The sequence below is a fragment of the Schistocerca serialis genome, chromosome 3 (assembly GCF_023864345.2).
Source record: "Schistocerca serialis cubense isolate TAMUIC-IGC-003099 chromosome 3, iqSchSeri2.2, whole genome shotgun sequence".
Taxonomy (NCBI): domain Eukaryota; kingdom Metazoa; phylum Arthropoda; class Insecta; order Orthoptera; family Acrididae; genus Schistocerca; species Schistocerca serialis.
The window spans coordinates 478,043,549-478,065,621 of record NC_064640.1 but is presented as its reverse complement, the minus strand read 5'-3'; the positions used below and the strand labels follow the sequence as shown (position 1 = coordinate 478,065,621).

The 22,073-nt window shown below is 42.3% G+C and overlaps 1 protein-coding gene across 1 annotated transcript in view; it reads right to left on the bottom strand.

Annotated features, from left to right (window-relative positions):
- Positions 1–20,177, bottom strand: part of LOC126471641 (protein PFC0760c-like) — a 308,363-nt gene extending 288,186 nt beyond the window's left edge. Inside the window, exon 1 of the mRNA XM_050099876.1 lies at positions 19,906–20,177. Within this exon, the coding sequence (XP_049955833.1) occupies positions 19,906–19,915 (10 nt within the window). The 5' untranslated portion in view covers positions 19,916–20,177. The remainder of the gene's footprint in view (positions 1–19,905) is intronic.
- Positions 20,178–22,073: the final 1,896 nt, after the last annotated feature.

Genomic DNA, 22,073 nt, shown 5'->3' with positions numbered 1-22,073 from the left:
TCTTATCAACTGTCACCACATCCGGGAAACAACAGAACGATTCACGTTAAGCCATCGAGCCACGTGAGTTTGTGACTGTCCTGCTTCTATTACTCCCATGGCCCTCCACCGCATAGAGTCTGGTAGGTGTCTTCTCGGTGCCTTAATGCACTGTCTGTGTGTGTGTACACGACTGTGGATGTGGGACTACCCAGCAAACACTACTCCGTTTGATAGGTGCCACGACGTCATCGTTGGCGTGGTTTTCCGTTGACCGAAATGCCATCTTCCGTGTGGAACACGATCGTACGGACATCTGTCGGCAGTTTGTATGATTATATCGTGAATTAGACACAGGACGAGAAACTAGCGGTTTGTTGCTTTAATTTTAGACACCAGTGCATGTCCACTTTCCGGCTGTATATCACGTTAGCCATGTCCTGGTTCAAAACAGTGTGCCTTCCTACATTGCAGTCTGAGCAACGAAGTGTCTGAGAAAAACTTTTCATTAGGGAATAATGAAGAGTTTACTTATTATTTCCCATCTTTCACGTTTTCATTTCCTGCCCCTTGTACATAAGAGCCACACAATACATAAGCCTGCACCAACATGGCAATGAACTGCACGTAAGTTGTCAAAACACTTTTTCACGTATAATGGTACCCAGTTCATATAAATATGGCAGATTAACAGTTTTTAGCAGCTTGCAGTGTACATAAATACTCACATATGTATGTGAATATGTAACTCAAACACCACGAACGATACTTTTGAAATTGAACTTCGTACAAAAGATCAGCTGAATGGCGAACCACTAACGGACTAACTACCTGTTGGCTTATGTCTCGGGCGCTTTGATTGATATGTTTTCTGATGTTTCGCCAGCACAGGAACCGACAAACACTGACTGATACTTGCAGAAACTGTCACGTCATCACCCGAGTCAGTAAAGATGCACGTTTAATATGCTCGTAACGCGAGCAAGACGAATACTTGAGCCGCAGCACCTCAGACGTGAAATGCAACACCTGGAAAGTGTTTGAGGAGCAATGGGAACTCCATCAGTTATGTTAAAAGTGTCAAACATAAGACGAAGCGACAGATCGGAAAAAAATGTTGGGTATGGCCCTTCTGCTATACATTTACAGAGTGACGGACAGAATCGGCCGTATATCGCGCAAACACGGCGCAAAGACTATTTTATAAACTGACAAATACGATCGAGACTGTCTCAGGTCGACAAAGGAGAAAAGGGACCAACTTGCAGTGTCGGAAAATATCGCATACCATACAAACGCGGAAAAGTCTATATTGGAATGAGTGGACGATCAATCGACACCAGAATCACAGAACATAAGAAGCATTGCAGGTTGGGGCAGGTGAAGAAATCGGCCGTGGCAAAGTACACGCTGTGTGAGGCCGACCACATATTAAAATTTTCCGACACGGAAGTTCTGGCTGTAGAGAAGAGTTATCACACTCTCTTGTTCAGAGAAGCTGTAGAAATACACGAACATGAGAATAGCTTTAACAAGAAAGGTGAAAGCCTCAACGTGAACGGATCCTGGATTCCCGTACTGCAGCGAACGACCGTTTCAAGTAGCAAGAGGAAAACAGCACCGGAAACGACCATGGAAAAACCACTTGTGATGACGAAACGTCATAAAAATCATCAATCAAACGTCGACCCGTAGTTTATTAACAAGTGGCCACGAAAGCCTTAAAAATTTTCTAAAACACTAATAGTCTGAAATTACAGAACTGTAATCGATATTTGACTTCGAAATTCCGTATGGCACGAGGCGTATGTATTCTGCATTTACAACATGTAGGAGTGTATTTTACAAAGATTGGAAAACATTCGACAAATCTGATTGGCTTTAAAAGGGAACAACTTCGTAAACTAAGTGTACGTATGAATTAAGTAACTAACTGCCAGCCCATTAAGTTCTCACCTTGCCCTCGTGAGCTGTTAAGTAATTAAGGAGGAGAGGAAGTTTTGAGTTTAACATTACGTCGTCAATGATCGCTTAATTATGCTAACTCTCCTATCGTAATCTGATCTGACCCATTACAAATGGTTCGTAAAAGACTGCAGCTATAAAAACAATAGGTTTGCTTATAAATAACATTTTGCTACGATTCACGATTTTCTTTTATTTATATTTTACACAACGCGTTTCGGGAAATGATTTCCATTTTCAAGTGCATTTTTCTCTGTGTGCAATGCAATTTTTACGTAATATTTTTGAGGTGTGAGGCTCTGCTTTCTTCTGTTGACTTTACTGCAATATATAAAAAACGCGCAATTTTTTGTTGGTTATAGATCTTTATATGAACCAAATAAACATGCACAAAAATAAACATAGTGAAACAGACTGCAGTTGTCAATAATTGTACTGCTTCGTTGATTGACACAGTCCTAGACAAAGTGAAGAAAGACTCAGACACAAACTGCACCACAGAAGAAAAAGGCAACAACAAATCTATATCTAATATCCAATAGACTGGCAATATATCACAGAAGGTTGCAAATATTTTCGAAAACCACAAAGTAAAAACTGGGTTTTCTACCTTTAATAAACTACAATACATAATATTAAGTGTAATTATGACCATACTCAGACTCTGGAATATGCAAAATAACATGCCAGGAATGCTCCATATTCTACCAAGGACAAACTATCCGAAATTTCAACACCAGGTACACAGAGCACGTTAAGGCCAACACACACAACAGACACACATCATCAACAATAGCCACACATATGCATAATAAAGGACACCCATTTGGAAAAGTAGAGCAAAATGTCAAAGTACTCCGAATAAAGAAAGGGCGTAAAATGGATTTGTTAGAAGAACTGGAGGTATATTCACATTACAGAATATATGAAGATAAAATATTAAACAAAAAGTTTGAAAGTGAATTTGCTCCGATGGTCCGTCAGTATTCTTAAATAAAAATAGTAACATATAGAGATAAGCACCATTGTAAAAGTGATATAAACAAATTATGGTCCAGATTATTGAGATAAATACCATCTGTACATACTCTGTGGAAGACCCTGAGCATTATCTCTGTCGACTGTATCTAAAAACATATTTGTAACTTTTTTATTTAAATTATTCTCGATGTATGCTGTGTATGATGTTTAACATGTGTTAGATTCTGCACAAATGGACCGTAAGAAAACTGTAAGTACAAGTTCTTCCAAACTTTGTCACTAACTACATATAAAGTTCGTTAACCAACTAAAAATGTTGAGTTTTTAAATATTGCAGTAAAGTCAACAGAACAAAGCAGACATCACACCTCAAAAACATTACATAAAAATGGAGCAGTACACAGAGAAAAATGCACCTGAAAATGGGAATCATTTCCTGATGCTCTTTGTGTAAAATATTAGTAAAAAAATCGTTACAGTTAGCAGAAAAGTTATTTATAAACGAACTCATTCCTGTCGTAATGTTATCTACAATACATCTGACTGAGAATAAACTGCGCTCGCGTAAACTTGAGATAATGCGCCTGAGGTCTGTGGAATGCTGAGTGGGGTTATCTGTCGCTTGGAAGGTGGCAGCGAGGGATACTGCAAGGTGGCGAAGCGACCTGACAACACAGGCGTCTGGACATCGTCGTAGCAGCGCACAAAAGCCGCTTTCTTTTAACGCTCTTGCTGGAATGTATTCTAGCTCGGGTGCTAAATATGATCACCAGATTCTGATAGCGGAAAACAACTGACTCCCTCAACAACATATTCGGTTAGAGTAAATGTTAGATCAGGAGAATTAAAGCAATATTTTTAATTGCAACGAACGGAAGTAACAAAGCGGCGAGTGTTGTCGTAATTAGTGGACTGGAAACTATGTAGTGGTTATTTTGTGCAAAGCTAATGATTAAACCGGAGCAGCTTTGTTTAGGATGACAGGAACAGTATTCCATACAGGAATTAAGGTTCATGTTCAAGTGAATATTAGACCAACCTCCTCACAAAATTTATCTGTCGGAATAATTAGAGCAAGTACGACATTTCTAGGACAAAACAGTAACAAAGTTTTTTTTTTAAACAACTTGTACTGCACAAAAGGTAACCAGTAATGCGAATTCTTACAGGTAAGAATGAGAGAAGACAATAGCATCATCTGGGGAGTTTCAAATTAAAAATATTCAGTTTCCCATACTTTTTGTGGCGACAGTGTGATAAATGCTCGCTTCTTGCACCGCATTGATAGTTCCTTTGAGCCGCATGCTGATGTGGAATAGTTGCTAGTGGACACTAAGAACGACGACGAAAGCCAGAAACTACTAACGATTAACGGACAGCTGTCTTGCGATCTCGATGATAAAATTTGCCCATTAACAGTTTATACAGAGGCAATCATTCTCTTCGCATTAAGTCTGTGAACAGAGTAAATCTTTAATACAACACGAAATAAGGCAGTAGTCATACATTGTACAGTAAACGAATGAGTACACGTTTTGTCATCGAACCCCATTTTATTGTGGTAAGTTTATTTTAATTTTTTTAGTTCATAGACTCCATTTTAGGTAAAATGAATTTAGCTGGTAAATGTTGTTTCAATGGTACTTGTAACATATGTTTCAGGCTGTTACACGGTAGGATGTTAAGTATCATTCTGAAGCTGGCTGTCTGGATTACGTCAGGAATAGTAGTTTGTAAATTGGGCAGTATGTTCGCTCATCCTCGTTCGTACCCACCGCGCTCGAGCATAGCTCTCCTGAGAACGAATGCTCGCGGCGGACGGCCTGTGGTCGAACGAGGCGTCGTCGGGACATTCGTGGATACTTCTAGAATGTACTGGAACCGCATATAGAAATTAAAATTTTACAGTTAAGATTAGTTCTAAACTCACGAACCTCCATGCAATAGTCTAGTATCATAACCACTACACCACGGTGACTGCGCTTCTCAGCTTCTTCTGCGAGAATATCATCAAGCTAGCCCAACCCTCATAATACCTTTTCAGGATAAAATTGTGCAGTGTAAACTGTTCCCAACATTACCGGTTTTGTATTGTCTGCCAATCCGAAACTCTTAATGCGAACTCATTTCATCCATTCCTAGACGATTATAGTGAATGTAACGTTTACCATTTGATTTGTCCCTGATCATTAACATAAACGCTTTTTACCAAAAAAAAAGCATCATTTTTAAAAATTTACATCTACATCCTCAATCTGCAAATCACTGTAAAGTGTATGGGGAAAAGGACGTGCCATTGTACGAGTTATCAGGGCTTTTTCCCACTTTATCCATGTATGGAGCGCAAGCAGAATGATTGTTTAAATGCCTTTGCGTGTGCTGTTATTATTCTGAGACTATCCTCACGATTCGTATGGTAGGACATGTGGGGGGGGGGGGGGGGGGCTATGTGATCATTCCGTTTAATATCCCTACAAAATGTTACACCCATGTATTTGTATGAGTTTACAGATTCCAGTTGTTACTCAATGATATTGTAGTCATAGGTTACTATTTTTTTTCGTTTTGAGAAGAGCACAATTTTATATTTCTGAACATTTAAAGCTACCAATCTTTTCACCACCCACAACCTCAAAATCCTGTCACGATCTGACTGAATATTTCTGCAGTTTATTTCAGACTATACTTCATAACAGATAACTGTATCATCTGCGAAAAGTCTGAGATTACCATTAATATTGTCCACGAGGTCATTAATGTATACTCTAATACAAATAAAGACGCATCACGAACGGAGTATCCAAATTACACGGAAATCGGTAGATGTGATTACGTGAACATACATTAAAATGGCTACAATTTCAGAAAACATGGATGATTTATTCAAGAGAAAGAGCTTCACAGATTGAGCAAGTCAATAACATGTTGGTCCACGTCTGGCTCTTATGGAAGCAGTTATTCGGCTTCGCAGTGATTGATTGAGTTGTTGGATGTACTCCTGAGAGATAACGCGCCACATTCTGTCCAATTGGCATGTTAGATCGTCAAAATCCCGAGCTGGTTGGAGAGTCCTGCGTATAATGCTCCAAACGTTCTCAGTTTGGGAGAGATCCGGCGACCTTGCTGGTCAAGATATGATTTGACAAGCACGAAGACTCTCACCGAGTGCGGACGGGCATTATCTTGATGAAATGTAAGCCCAGGATGATTTGCCATGCTGGGCAAGAAAACAGGGCGCAGAATATCATTGATGTATCGCTATGCTGCAAGGGTGCTGTGTATGACAACCAAAGAGGTCCTGCTACGAAAAGAAATGGCACCCAAGACTATCACTCGTGGCTGTCCGGACGTAAAGCGAGCGTCAGTCAGTTTGGTATCCCACTGTCATCAGGAGCGTCTCCAGACACCTCCTCGCTGATCATAGGCGGCTCAGTTCGAAGCGGGACTAATCACGAACGATAATTATATTACAGTCAATGAGATTCCAGGCCGAAGGCATGTCTGGAGACAGCGGTGAGATACCAACCCAATTGTCGCCCGCCATACGGCCTGACAGCCAGGAGTGACGGTCTGGGGTGCCATTTCTTTTTATAGCAGCAGCTCTTTGCTTTGACAATATTCAGTGCTCTTCATGGCAAGCCATCCTGGGCTTAGATTTTAGCAAGATAGTGCCCGACCGCACATGGTGGGAGTTTCTACTCCTTGTCTTCGTGCTTGTCAAACCCTACCGTTGGCAGCAAGATCACCGGATATCTTCCCAAGTAAGAACGATAGGATCATTATGGGCAGGGTCCTTCAATCATCTCGGGGATTTCGACGATCTAACGCGCCAGTTGGACAGAAATTGGCACGATATCCCTCAGGAGAGCATCCAACAACTCTGTCAATCAATGTTAAGCCGAATAACTGCTTGCATAAGTGTCAGAAGTGGACCAATGCATCTTTGACTTCCTCAGTTTCTGAACCTCTTTCTCTGCAATAAATTATCCACTTTTTTTCTGAAATTGTACTCATTCGGGTGTCTGTACGTGTACATCACATCTACCGATTTCCTTCTCATTCGGATAACTCCTCAGTGGTGCATCTTTTTTTGTCTTAGAACGTACATGACGAATAGTAAGGGAGTCATCACAATTCTGTGGGATACACCTGAAGTTTCCGCTATATCTGTCGATGGTTCTCTGTCAGAGATACTTGCTGAGTCCTTCCTACCAAGAAATCCTCAATACAGACAAGTTTAGCTCGATACCCCCATAGGAGCATGCTTTTGAAATAAGCAGTGGTTTGGTAGTGAATCAAATGCTTTTCGGAAATCGAGAAATACTACATTTGCCTGACTGCCTTGATCCATGGCTTTCAGTTTGTCATGTGATAAAAGTGCGGGATGGGTTTCATATCATCGGTGTTTTCGAAGTCAATGCTGGTTGGCATGGAGGAGGCCAATCTGTTTGAGATAGCACGTTATGTGTGGGCTCAGAATACATTCTAAGATTTTATAACAAGTGGATATAATGTATATTGGACAGTAGTTCTGTGGATCAGTTCTGGTACCCATTTTGTATACGTGTGTGATCTGTGAATTCTTCCAACCTCTGAGAACCGTTTTTTGTTCGAGGGATCTACGATAGATTATATTTAACACAGGGGCTAACTCAGCTGCAAATTGGGCCTAGAATCTGATAGGGATTCGATCGTGTCCTGTGGCCTGGTTCAATTTTAACTATTTCAGCTGTTTCTCAGCGCCACTGACGTTAACATCTATTTCAATTATGTTTTCTGTGGTACTGTACGATAATTAAACTGGAGCAATACTACTGGATTTTCCTTATTAAAAGGACATTTAACAACAGAGTTAAGCATTTCTGCTTTTGATTTTCTATCCACACTTTCATTTGCTGTCCCGTCCACGAGTGTCTGGACACTAACTTTGTTACCACTGGTAATCACTGAAGGCTTCACGTATTGCTCTGTTGACAATCAAACACGTTTCATTCAGCAACACTCTATCTACATTCCCATGCTTAGTTCTACACCAATTATGCAGTAGCCTCAGTTTCTTTACAGTGAGTATCTAACATGGAGGATTCCCCCCATAATGACTGTTGCACTGGGTACGTATATATCCAGTGCATAGTCAACTATTCTTTCAAAATTGAACCATAGTTTCTTTACGTGCTCCTGTTCAAAAAAATGTGTGTGAAATCTTATGGGACTTAACTGCTAAGGTCATCAGTCCCTAAGCTTACACACTACTTAACCTAAATTATCCTAAGTGCAAACACACACACCCATGCCCGAGGGAGGACTCGAACCTCCGCCGGGTCCAGCCACACAGCCTGTGACTGCAGCGCCTCAGACCGCTCGGCTAATCCCGCGCGGCTTACGTGCTCTTGTCCTGAGCTAAAAGTTTCAGGTTCCTCATTCAGATATGACACTAAATTTCTTTGTCCAGTTTACTGAGCATGTAAGTCCTTTTACTTGTTTTAGTGCTCTTTGTACTTTGATAATGTTGCTATAACTGCCTCTTGGTCATTTATAACATTTTCGATGTGGATATCCTCAAAGAGGACAGGTGCAGTTCCTGTCATTAGGTCTAATGTATTTTCATCATGAGTGGGTTTCTGAACTATATATCTTAAATATTTTTCAGATAATATATTTACTAATAAATAAAGCTTTACTCTCGTAGCGCAGGCCTGCCTAACGGTATACAGCTACGCAGACACCTGCTTGGCAGTGTTGGCAACGTAATTGCCATTTCCGTCCACCGTGCTCTCACATTCTAGGACACTACTTGGACTTTAATACGACACGTTTCGACGTCAACATTAACAAACGCTAGATCACTTTGTCTTATGAAGAGCTATTGAATGCACTACAAGAAGTATACAGTTCCATTTAAAAAACGTACTTGCTTCAGTAACTCAGTCGATACCAGCGCTAAAAACATTAACTAAACAAAAACATACGTGCTCTCGACGCTCTAATATTTAGCGAAAGCCTCGTTTCGATATGTGTAACCGTTCACGAAATAAAATGGGTTTTACGTCTCACACTGTATAGTTCTGGGGTTCATGTAAATAAACTATCAAAATATTACTGATCCATAAAGTTCTTCTAGTACGAATGACAAGCACTGCTGTAACAGGAAAAATAACGGTACCAGCGGAAAAATGTTCTCATCGGAGAACAAAAAAATGAATTTGCTCCTGTTGATTAAAAGACTCTGACTGAAAAGTAGGGTACCAGCTGCCTCATTCCACCTTCCTCAACACGTTTCATATTTTCCCAAAAATTTTGGCCTGCCAACATAGTCGAGCTTTTTTATGCTGAGATAGGACACAGTGGCAGTGGCAAAGAGGTGGAAAAGTAATAAATACTGGAAGATAGTGGATAGTGGTTGTGAAACAGAAAGAGCTAACGAGACAATGGGTGTGTTACAGAAACAGAGGGTCAGCGTGGCAGTGGAACGTAGCTGACAGTGACAGAACAGTGCTAGGAAAAGAGTGAAGGAGACAGTGTCAGTGGGACAAGAATAAAGGGAAGGAGAAGGTGGAAGTAGGTGAGAGCCAATGGTAATGAGAGACAGGGTATATGACAATTGCAATGGGGGGGGGGGGAGAGAGAGAGAGAGAGAGAGAGAGAGAGAGAGAGAGAGAGAGAGAGAGAAGACAGCAGCAGGGGGAAAGAATAAATGAAATGGTAGAAATAAGAGAGTGCAATAGGGAGACAGTATTAGTAGGACAGTGCGAAGGACACTGTGACTGTAAGACAGGGGACAGTCACAGTTAAGAGAGACACAAAGAGATAATGACATTGAATTGCGCTGAGTGTGTATGAGAATGGGCACGTGGGAGTGAATGGGTATGAGCGACTTACAACGATGGACTATTGAATGTGAGCGAGTTACTGTTAGGGGAGTTTGTGGGAGTGGAAGGTGAGTTTCATGTTAAAAAGAACACTAATATGTTCGAATGGCAATATTTTTGGGAAAATTTTTAAATGTGATGAGGAAGGTACAATGTCTCTATGCTGTTCGTTTTGGAACACAACCTAAGAGCAGCTTAGAGACAGAAGTGATGACACTTTCTGCAGGATCTGACCATCATTTTGCAAGACAATGCTCAAGCTCGTACAGTGCAAGCTGTTACTGATTTGTTTGACTGATGAGGCTGCTAAGTGCTATATCACCTACTGCACTCCCCTCGTGAGTTCAACTCGATTTCTAAACTGAGGGAAACACTTCACGGCATTCGCTTCAGAACCGCTACAAATTGATCGGGCAATAGACCGCGCCGCTCGAGTGTCAACACAACTGGCACTGCTAAGAGTATCCTGCGACTTCCACATCGCTGGCAACGGGTTATACACAATGCTGGTGACTACTTTGAAGGTCAGCAAAACTCATAAACACGTATCTATTTTGTACCAGCCGTAAATAAATAGTTCCCACTAATAAATTTCAAACCCTCGTATTTTAGAGGAATCGTTCTATCAATACCAAACAGCATATCAATGTATTTTAGAGAAATATCGCAATATAGTCTGCGTCTACATCTGCATGATTATCTCACGATTCACAATTAAGTGCCTGGCAGAGGGTTCATCGACCCACCTTCAAGCCTTTTCTCTATCGTTCAACTCTCGAAAGGTGCGCGGAAAAAACTAACAAATCTTTCCGTCCGAGCTCTGGTTTCTCTTATTACGACGATCATTTCTCTCTATGAAGGAAGGCACCAACAATATTTTTTGTACTCTGAGGAGAAAGATGTTGACTGAAATTTCATGAGAAGATTATCGGACGCCCATTAATTACTTTAGGCGATTTTGGCATTTTTTTCGACACCCTCCTCCCTTGGTGAGATGTGAGATTTGGCTCCATCCCCTCCCCCCACTCTCACCCGAGATTTTTCAGAAAGCGTATTTATAGTGTAAATAGGTTATCTGTGCTTGGCTGCGTTGAATTTATTAAAAAGACTTAATTTCCTTAATAATCTTTATTTAAGACTGAATGTAGTCTAGACTCACAGTGAGGAAATCGGACGATAAAACACTGAAATAAAAAGTAACTACTAAGTTCGTAAAAGAATATTCATTGTGTCCACGGGGACTCACGTACGGTCTCAAGAGTGCTACTGGGATCAACATGCCCACGCGATTTTCAATAAAACCATCTGCTCCGTCAACCTCTCTCTGATTTAGCCACTCTACACTGTCGTTTGCACACAAAAACTCAATACAATGACGTGTGACAATCCGTGCCGGGTCGCACTTGGCGCTCTGGCGCAGCTGATGCACTGTGGACAGCACGCCGTAGCTCTGCAGCTCTTGTGACAGATGAAGAGTAGATTCCGCATGTACTGCAGCATTCTTTTCGAAATCACTGTGGAACCCCGGAAAAAAATAAAACGGTGGAGGGGGGGGGGGGGCAAAAGTTCAACGAAACCGCTACACAGAAATAAAAAGAACCGAAAAGAAAGGGATCAGAATCCAGAATTGTATGGTTGAACTGGACCCTTTAAAGACTATGTTTTTTGAGGGCAGTGCGTGTTGTGTAAATCTGTTTTCACAGCAGAGCTGTCGATGGTGAAAACCCATAAAAAACGTGCTTGAGTATTCCTCCTCCGCATTGTGAGCTCGAGACGTCTTGTGCGTCAAATAGAAAGAAAAGAGTAGTCTGGTTCTTTCACTTCGCCGCTTCGCTGAAGGGCCGTTCCATCTCATGCAGAACGTGCAGCGTCAAGTCTTCCTTTTTCTGGAACCTCTATTTCGCTGCGTTCCATAACTTTGTCACTTCTTCTTGGCAGCACTTCTACGCCTTTTATACGTGTCTTTTCACGTCGCATCATAATAATCATAACTCGTTTTGAAATAGTGACAGCGTTGACTGACCCGTCGAGTGACGAAACATTTACGGGCGTAAAAGCAGAGGGTCGGCACCTGTCCGCGCGTCGTTCGCACCCAGCACGTACGCACAGCGGTCGTCGAGTCGCGCATTTGGCTATTCGGTAGCGGCTTAAGAATCGACGGGTTACTGTGTTACTTTGTGGCGTTCGCATAACCTCGATCAATATTACTGTGCGGGATTTAGTCATATTTGAGTGGAGAAACACGTTTTACTTAATTTAACCCAGCTTTCTCGCAATTTTACACTGTTTGATGCAGAAAAAAATTACATGATGTTTGCTGAGAGGGCCATTTCTTTGTAAACTTCAGCACGTCGCTTCAAAACAGCAGGCGATTTAAAAAAACATACATTATGGACGTATATGAACTTCATGGCCCATTAATATATCAACAGCAGATGCAAATAGCTGCAGGCACACAATAACGTATTTCTTTCTTTCTAGTTTCGAACCATTAGTGACTTGTGAGACCTTGTATCTGCGAGCTGATAGAGGTCACCATCCAGCTCAGCGTGAAGGAGTACTTCGCACCTTGGTTCACAGGGCTCACGTTATCTCAGACCCTGAAAGTTTGGCAGCTGAGCTAGCACATCTCGAAGTCACCTTTGGTCAGAATGGTTATAGTGAGAGGCAGATCAAACGTGCGTTGCGCCATCAGCCTTCTGTGCAACGGGTGAGTGACGATAGCAACGAAGTGGCACCTAAGTCTACGGCCTTTTTGCCTTACACAGGAAGCATTTCCAACAGGATTGGCCGTATTTTGCGGAAATATGATGTGAAATGTGTTTTTCGACCACCTTCTAAGATTAAGGCCCTGTTGGCGTCCGTAAAAGATGATCTTGGTTTGCGTAAGGCTGGGGTCTATCGTATTCCTTGCAGTTGTGGCATGTCATACATTGGTCAGACAATCAGGACTGTGGAAGACCGGTGTATTGAACATAAGCGTCACACACGCTTACAACAGCCGAGCAAATCCGCTATTGCAGAACATTGCCTTGACACCGGTCATTCTATGGAATACAACAACACGGAGATTCTGGCTTGCATGTCCAGCTATTGGGATAGTGTTATTAAGGAAGCTGTTGAAATCAGAGTATCAAGCAACCTTATTAACAGAGATGGTGGATTTTGTTCAAATGCTTCTTTGAATCCGGCTCTGTCTCTCATAAAAAAACAGAGGGACAGAATTAGTGCTACCTCACCTGTTGATTAATAGTAACTATCGATATTTCTGATGTTGGTCATCTTTGTTTGTGTTGTCACTTGTTCTGTGTGTGGTGTCTTCCTTGTTTCTCCTCTGTGAACCGAGGTATTAAATTTGCATCACATTCCTTCCTCCTTGCATTTGTGCCTTGAGAATGGCAGGGTGAGCTCCGGTCGAAATATCGGCGGTGTTCGACGACGTCACCCGGCAGCAAACCCGTAAGTTATTTGAACATTAGTGACTTTTTCACGTGAGATACAGAAACCCAACACTGCCATCAATGAAGCATCTTGCACGGCACAGGAGGTAGTTTCGCTTTATAAAGGTTACATGTTGACAGACTGAAGTAGTGTTGGCTAAAGCACTAAGTTAAACAATGATGTGTGGCACTATCACATCTGAACGGCCGCGAAGGTCAAACTCCCAATAGCGCCAACGACATTATGTGCTGCCAATTTGCCGCAGCGACATGGCTAACGGAACAAACCAGTCTTCATTGCATCCAAAACAGAACCGATGCAGTAAAGACTGTAGGTGCCAATAACGGGTATAGTCGTAATACAGATTGTCCCAGGAGGAATCGTCAATATTCAGGGGTATTACAGGAACGGACATTCGAAGCAATAATGTGTAGCAAACATGGGCTCTAAAATGCATGCATTCAGAACCAGAAGCACTTCTTACTCTTAAATATTGTGAAACAAGTCTCTTCTACTGCAAGCTCCTTGCTTCCCATATTCTGCGAGGTATGGACCGCGAGAAGGAAAATATGTCCAGTAAATATGGGCACTAAAGTTCGTATATTAAGAGTTATGAGCACTGTTTCATCTTCGCTACTGTGAAATACATCTCTTCTGCAGAGCAAGTGTTCATAGCTCTTACGGTATAATTTTTGAGCCACGTTTACACGAATATTTTTTTCTTGATTTGGCCCACGCTACCCCCTCCCAAAATATGGAAAGCAAAGAGCTTCTATTAAAAGCGATTTGTTTTACAGTATTTAAGATGAAGTGCTCGTAGCTCTTAAGGTACGCATTTTAGAGCCCATGTTTACTACAACGACCAGTCCTGCCATGTCTCTGAATACTGACCATTGTTCATAGGGCACACAACTGAACATTTAAAAAATAATAAATTGTATACACACAAATTTTTCAGAATAATGGACGTTTTAAAAAATACTTTTTTTATGTATTAGAGAGCAACATTCAACTCCTGAAGAGGAGAAGCACGAGACTTTTCAGTTGTTGCAAGGGCAAAAGTCAGGATGATTTTAACATTAACAAACATGGCTTTGCTATGAAACTTCTTGACAGCTTAAAACTGTGTGCCGGGCAGGAGTCGAAACTGGAACGCTGCCTTTCGTATGCAGTGTGTGCAAACCAAACTGCTGAGGTCATTGGTCCCTAGACTTACACATTACTTAAACTAACTTACGGCAAGAACAACACACACACCCATGCCCGAAGGAGGACTCGAACGTCCGGCGGGAGGCGTCGCGCAATTCTTGACATAGCGCCTCTAACCGCGCGGCTCCGCAGGCAGTCTTCTCACCAAATCATCTATCTAAGCACGCCTCACGACCTTCACTCAAAATTTTAGTTCTGCTATCACATCTCCCCTACGTTATAAATTTCACAAATGCTCTCTCGTATTTCTTGCTTGAAGAAAATATACTTTAGAGAATCCGAAAGATGCGATAATTTTCTGAGCTTTCCTTTGCTAACCCTGAAGTCTAGTTCCGTGAAGTCAAGCTGCGAAGTTCTCACAGAGTTGCTATCTCCGCCGCGCGGGATTAGCCGATCGGTCTTAGGCGCTGCAGTCATGGACTGTGCGGCTAGTCCCGGCGGAGGTTCGAGTCCTCCCTCGGGCATGGATGTGTGTGTTAGTCCTCAGGATAATTTAGGTTAAGTAGTGTGTAAGTTTAGCGACTGATGACCTTAGCAGTTAAGTCCCATAAGATTTCACACACATTTTAACTTTTTTTTTGCTATCTCCTTATAACTTTCTTAGAATCGCATATGTTATGCACTTACGGATGACATCAGTGCAATATTTAAACACGATGATGCGGCCTCCTTAATTTTACCCAAGATTTTACAAGCTGGTTCAATTGCTCTTTTTCCTTTTCATAACCAATACTTTTAATGACCTTAATAGCAATCCATCTCAGTAGTGTCACCAACAAATTATCAGAAATGAAGTTCCTGTTTCAATTGAAAATTTGTTCGAACTGGACCGTGTGCCCATACTCAAATTAGTTTGAAGTATGGCTCTAACTATAGTTTGCTTTGTCCTTATAACATCTATCCTACGAGATAAACGGTTTGATCAAAACATGACGAAGTAAATATGATGAGAAAGGAAGAATTGATTTTTTAAAAGAAATAGCACTATCGTTGATGGTCAAGGATAAAGTAGAAAACTGTCTGTAGCTTTCCAAATCCGCATGACTTCTCTGCAATTAAAACTTAAATGTCTGGCAGAGGTTTCTTCGAACCGTCTACAATGTATTTTTCTATTCTCTAAAAGCGCGTAGGAAAAAAATGAATACCTAAAACTTTCTGTACGAGCGCTGATTTCTCTGATTTTATGACTATCATTTCCCCATACGTAAGTTGGCGACAGTGAAATATTTTCACATTAGGAGGAGAAAGTTGGTAATTAAAATTTAGAGAAAAGATCTCACCGCAACGAAAAACTTCTGTATTTCAATAAAAACTTCTTTGTTTTAATGATTGCCATCCCAACTTGCTTATCGTATCCGAGCCACTATCTCCACCCTCTCTCGATAATACGAACGAGCTGCTCTTTTCGGAGCTTTTTCGATGTCATCCGTTGATGCCATGCGGTAAGTAACCCATACAGCACAGCAGTATTCTAGCAGAGGACGAACAAGCACAGTCTACGCAGTCTCTTTAGTTGACCTGTTGCATCTTCTAAGTGTTCTGTCAATGAAACGTAATTTTTGGTTTGTCTTCCCCACAACATTATCTCTGTGATCATTCCAACTTCATTTGTTCCTATTTTGTACTCGTGTGAGTGACCTCATAATTTCCCTTATTAAGAGACTATTGCCACTTTTCACACCATTAAAATATCGCGTCTAAGTCATTTTGCAATTGTTTTTGATCGTCTGATGACTTTACTAGACAGTAAATGACAGCAAAATCAGCAAGCAACTTAAGAGACCTGCTCAGATTGTCTCCTAAATCGTTTATGTAGTTTAGGAATAGCAGAGGGCAATAACATTTCCTTGGGCAACGTCGGATATCAGTTCTATTTTACTCGATGATCTTCCTTTCAGTCGATTACTACTTACTGTGACCTTTCTGAGAGGAAATCACGGATCCATAGGCACACAAACTGATTCCTAGTCTCTTGTGAGAAAGTGTGTCAAAAGCCTTCTGGAAATTTAGAAATATGGAATCAATTCGAAATTCTCTGTCGATGGAACTCATTACGTCATGCGCATAGAGAGTTACTTACGTTTCACAAGAATGATATTTTCTGAATCCGCACTGGCTGTGTGTCAATAGACCATTAACTTCTAGAGAAATCATAATGTTTGAACACGCTATATGTTTCCAAGCTCACTGCAAATCGACTTTAGTGGTATGGGTCTGTAACGCAGCATATTACTGCTGCTTGCTTTCTTGAATATTGGTGTGACTTGTCCAACTTTTCAGTCGTTCGGTACGGATCTTTTGTTGCCGGCCGCGGTGGTCTCGCGGTTCTAGGCGCGCAGTCCGGAACCGCGCGACTGCTGCGGTCGCAGGTTCGAATCCTGCCTCGGGCATGGATGTGTGTGATGTCCTTAGGTTAGTTAGGTTTAAGTAGTTCTAAGTTCTAGGGGACTGATGACCACAGCAGTTAAGTCCCATAGTGCTCAGAGCCATTTGACCCATTTTTTGGATCTTTTGTCAAGGGAGCAGGAGTATACGATACAGGATGACAAATTATTGATGAGAAAAACGTAAATTAGTTACAAACTACGGCATGTACACACTTTATTCCACATGTAAACTACACTACAGATATTCGGATTTAGGTTGTGACATGTTCGATATGTGTACCATCACTGGTGATGATGTGGCACAGAGAAACAGCGAAATTTTGCGTGACCCGCTGAAGAGTCTGAACATCCATGCTATCTATGACCTCCTGAACGGCTGTTTTCAGTTTGCAATGCTTTTAGCGTTATTGCTGTACACCTCTTTAATATAGCCCACAAAAAGGAGTTACATGTGTTCAGATCTGGAGAATATGGCGGCCAATCGAGGCCCATGCCGGTGGCTTCTGGGTACCCCAGAGCCAGAATGCGGTCCCCAAAGCGCTTCTCCAGGTCATCAAACACCCTGCATCGATGGGGTGAGCTCCATCTTGCATGAACCACATCTTGTCGAAATCAGGGTCACTTAGGATAATGGGGATGAAATTATCTTCCCAAACGTACCGTTCGGCAGTCGCCGTGCCATGAAGCAATATCGTACAGATTATTCCGTGACTGGACATTGCACACCATACAGCCAACCGTTGAGGGTGAAGAGACTTCTCGATCGCGAAATGCGGATTCTCAGTCCACCAAATGCGCCAATTATGCTTACTGAACTCATCCAAATGAAAGTGGTCTTCGTCACTAAACCGCCATACAAATTCCCATAATGCCCCGTGGCCAACCGTGCAGTTTGAACGTCCTAACGCAAACCGCTCATAAGTTACGACGATTTTATTTCATATAGTTCAATAATTGTCACCCTGTAAATATAATGGTACGCATCTGGACTGGAAGGCTTGCCTTTTTTAAGTGCTATAAGCTGCTTCACTATCCGAGGATATTCACTTCTAATTTACTCGTGTTGGCAGTTACTTTCAATTTGAATTCTGGAATATCTACTTCGTCTTCTTTGATGTAAGATTTTGGAAAACCATGTTTAACAACTACGCTTTAGTGGCGCTGTCATAGACATTATTACCAGTGGTATCGCGCATTGAAGATATTGATTGTGTTTTGAGGCTAGCGTACTTTACATACGACCAGTCTGTTAAAGAACCATGTACCATTCAGAAAAACCAAGAACAGTGTAAGGATGCGAATTCGAAGCGGTATTTGAACACCGCTACTCTCAAGTGCGAGTTTAACATTACAAGTACTGGGAAAAATATTGTTGCTTTCTTTCCATAATAGTCCAGTTGTTCTACGCACTAATAGAGTATAGCGCTACTGCACATAATTCCGTGAGGTAACGTAGAGTGCTCTTACTGGAAGCCTGAGTGATTTCCGCAGGAACTTCCTAGTAAATCACGATTAATGTGACCCTGGTGAGACATCTACAACCAAAATTTATTAAAATGGTGGGAGGGAGTTCCCGGTGGATGGAAACTGAGAGATGGGGCGTGAAGCATGTTTCAATAGCTCAATTCAAAGTTTCGTTACTGAGAGGTGTAGCTCTATAGTGAGCCCCAGTTCGACACATCATTGTTTCGTTCGTTAGAAGGTTTCATACGTGGGCGTGCTAAAAAGTAATACCTCCGAAATTTTTGCGTGAAAGGTCTTATAACCTTTTAAATAAAACAGACGTTATTAACATTTTGCATCTTTATTCTTCATATCTACATATTTGTTTCTCAACATAGTCACCCTGGAGATGGCCACATTTCTCCCAAGGAGAGCCCAGTTTGTTCATACCGTCGCAACAGAGTGTTGCGCAATCTCACCACCTTTAACACCGCTTCCATCACTGTAAAAGTGGGATGGAAATCGGATGGGGACAAGTTTAGAGGATGATCGATGACAGTCAACCCAAGCCATCCGATTGTTGCAGAGGTCGGTGCGCTCTTGTGTGGTCTGGCATTGTCGTCTTGAAGGGGAGGGTGCTCCATGTGTGAAGCAAATCTTCGAAATCGAAACGCTGTTATTGTACACTGCTTCTCATGCACTGACATAGTTAAGGAGGTTACACACCCCCATGTTACACGCTACAATTCGGAGCCTTCTAGCGGCTGAGGGGCCCAAATATGTGGGCATGAAGAATAAAGATGTAGAGTGTTAATAATGTTTGTTTTATTTAAAATCCTTTAAAAGTTTTCACAAAAAACGATCGGAGGCGTTACTTTCCTGCACGCCCACGTGGTTTTAGACTGTCAACTAGATTCACAAACAGAAGCATATAAGGGAATACATCATAAAGAATATCATATACTACTGCTAGCAGCCACAATTTTGTGAAATGATAAAATTATTTTCTCTGACTACTTGCCATCCTCAGACAGAGGTATATACATCACTTTTAAGCTATACATATTTTTCAAGAAGATACATTTCTGTTGTAAAGCATCGTGTATACTGTCATATTGCCATAAAGTAACAGATATCTGAATCCTTCAACGATAAACTAGTAGCATACAATGGGCAGTAAATGTATATGGATGACTTTATAGTTCACGTAATGTACAGAGACGGAGTTTTAAGCCAGTTAAATTTTCAGTGACACATTGACAGAAAATGTCTAAATATTAGAAAACATTAGTTCTCTCCATGAAAAATGAAGTGCAAACATTTTTTAACATGTGTACAACCACAGTGAAACACAAATGGTCAAGGGCCCTCTGTGGAATTCAAATGGTTCGCCAGCATATTGAAATGCTACAGGAGCAGCTCTCAAGCTGAGTACTTAAGCGCCAGCACTCAAGGCACCTCCGCACACTTGCCATCCTTGCACGCTGTTCCAGTGGCTCTGGACACTCGTTTGAAAAATCATTCAAGAGGAGGAAGTATATAGCTGGTCTCATGGTGAAACTACATTCTAAAAATTAACTGTATGGTAGATGCTGTATGTATTGCAGATTAAAGATAATTTTGCAGCTTACCTGGTCTCATGGAAACTGGCGTTCCCTCTGCTCCCCCGCCACCGCCACGTCGAACTCCAGTTCCACGTTGACGTACATGTCTTCGTCCTGGGTGTGGCAGATTTTCTTCACTTGCATGTCCTGGTGCAGACAGCCGATCAGGTCCCCGAGGTCGTCCACGTCCGCGTTTGAGTCTATGTCCATGGGGACGTCCTGGTCGGCGTGCACTAATGTCATAATTATCACATGTCACTTCACGAAGCCTGGCACTTACATGTCCTGGTCCACGGAGATTGCCATGTCCATACGAGAGATTGTTTTCACTTTCAATATCACTTTTACGCGGGCGACCGGGACGGCGGACTGGTCCTCGCGGGCGGCCGGGACGGCGGACTGTTCCTCGCGGGCGCCCCGGTCCCCGCGATCCAAGCGGCGGGCGCCCCGGTCCCCGCGATCCAAGCGGCGGGCGCCCCGGTCCCCGCGATCCAAGCGGCGGGCGCCCCGGTCCCCGCGATCCAAGCGGCGGGCGCCCCGGTCCCCGCGATCCAAGCGGCGGGCGCCCGGGGCCGCGCGATGTCCCGCGTGGGCGCCCGGGACCGCGCGATGTCCCGCGTGGGCGCCCGGGACCGCGCGATGTCCCGCGTGGGCGCCCGGGACCGCGCGATGTCCCGCGTGGGCGTCCGGGACCGCGCGATGTCCCGCGTGGGCGCCCGGGACCGCGCGATGTCCCGCGTGGGCGCCCAGGACCACGAACTCTTCCACTTCCCCGCGAACGTAGACGGCTGCGTACTCCTTCAGGTTGTAGACCTATACGTACAGGTCCACCTGCCCGTCTACGATGACGATTGCGTGTCTTCATATGAGATGTCATTGCAGCAAATACTGAAAATAAAAGAAAGTTATTAGACATTAATAGATGCACTACTAAAGCTTATAGATATACTCTAAATGTTAAAGAATTAATTAAATTATTGAAAAGTGGGGTCTCTCGTAGATATGATGGAGTATCTAGAAGAATATTAAACTACCATGCTGCACATGTTAAGCCTGTCCCTATCTATATTTGACATTATTCCCTTAGGAATTATCAGTTTCATGGACAATTTTACTCAGTAGTAATGCCGCTTTATAAAATTGTAGAAAGGGAAAATGCAGACAATTTTAGACCTATTTCTATGCCATTTATGTCTGCTAAAGTTATTGGAAAGGCTGTGTATATCAGCTTGATTGCGCAATTATTTCATATAATTTGTATCAAATGTACAACTTCGATTTAGAGTAACTGAAAATGCTACATTGTCTTGTCTATGTGAGGCACTTGATGGATTAAACAAAAGGTTTAGAACGGTAGGCATCTTATTTGATATAAGTAAAGCGTTACATTGTGTTGATCACTAAATATTGCTCCAGAAGTGGGACCATTATGGAATACAGGGAATAGCTCACAATTGGTTCACCTCATTCTTTAAGAACAGACACCAAAAGGTCATTCTCCATAATATAGAGAATGGCTATGATGTCGGGTCTGAGTGGGGCATGGTTAAAGGGGAGGTGCCCAGGGATTAGTGCTGGGCCACTCCTGTTCCTTATTTATATACATGATATGCCCTCTACGGTGGAAGGTGATTCTAAAATGTTTTTGTTTGCTGATGGCACTCGCTTGGTAGTAAAGGATGGTGTGCGTTATGCTGGCACTTTTTCAAATAGTGCAGTACAAGACTTAGTTCAACGAAACCAACGAAACGTTTTAATTTCACAGACTGGGCACATGATTAGTGAAATTGAACAGGTCAAATTTCTAGGTGTTGAGGTAGATAATAAACTGTCGTGGAAAGACAACATTCAGGATATTGTTCAGAGCTTATTGCCGCTAAATTTACTATTAGAACATTATCTCAAGTAAGTGATAGTTCGACAGGCGAAGTAGTATACTTCGCTTATTTTCATTCGCTTATGGTCGGCCGCTGTGGCCAATCGGTCGTAGGCGCTTCAGTCTGGAACCGCACGACCACTACGGTCCTGGGATTGAGTCCTGCCTTGGGCATGGATGAGTGTGATGTCCTTGGGTTGGTTAGGTTTAAGTAGTTCTAAATTCTAGGGAACTGATGATCTCTGACGTTAAGTCCCATAGTGCTCAGAGCCATTCGAGCATTTAGAACAATTCGCTTATGACGTATCCTATTATACTT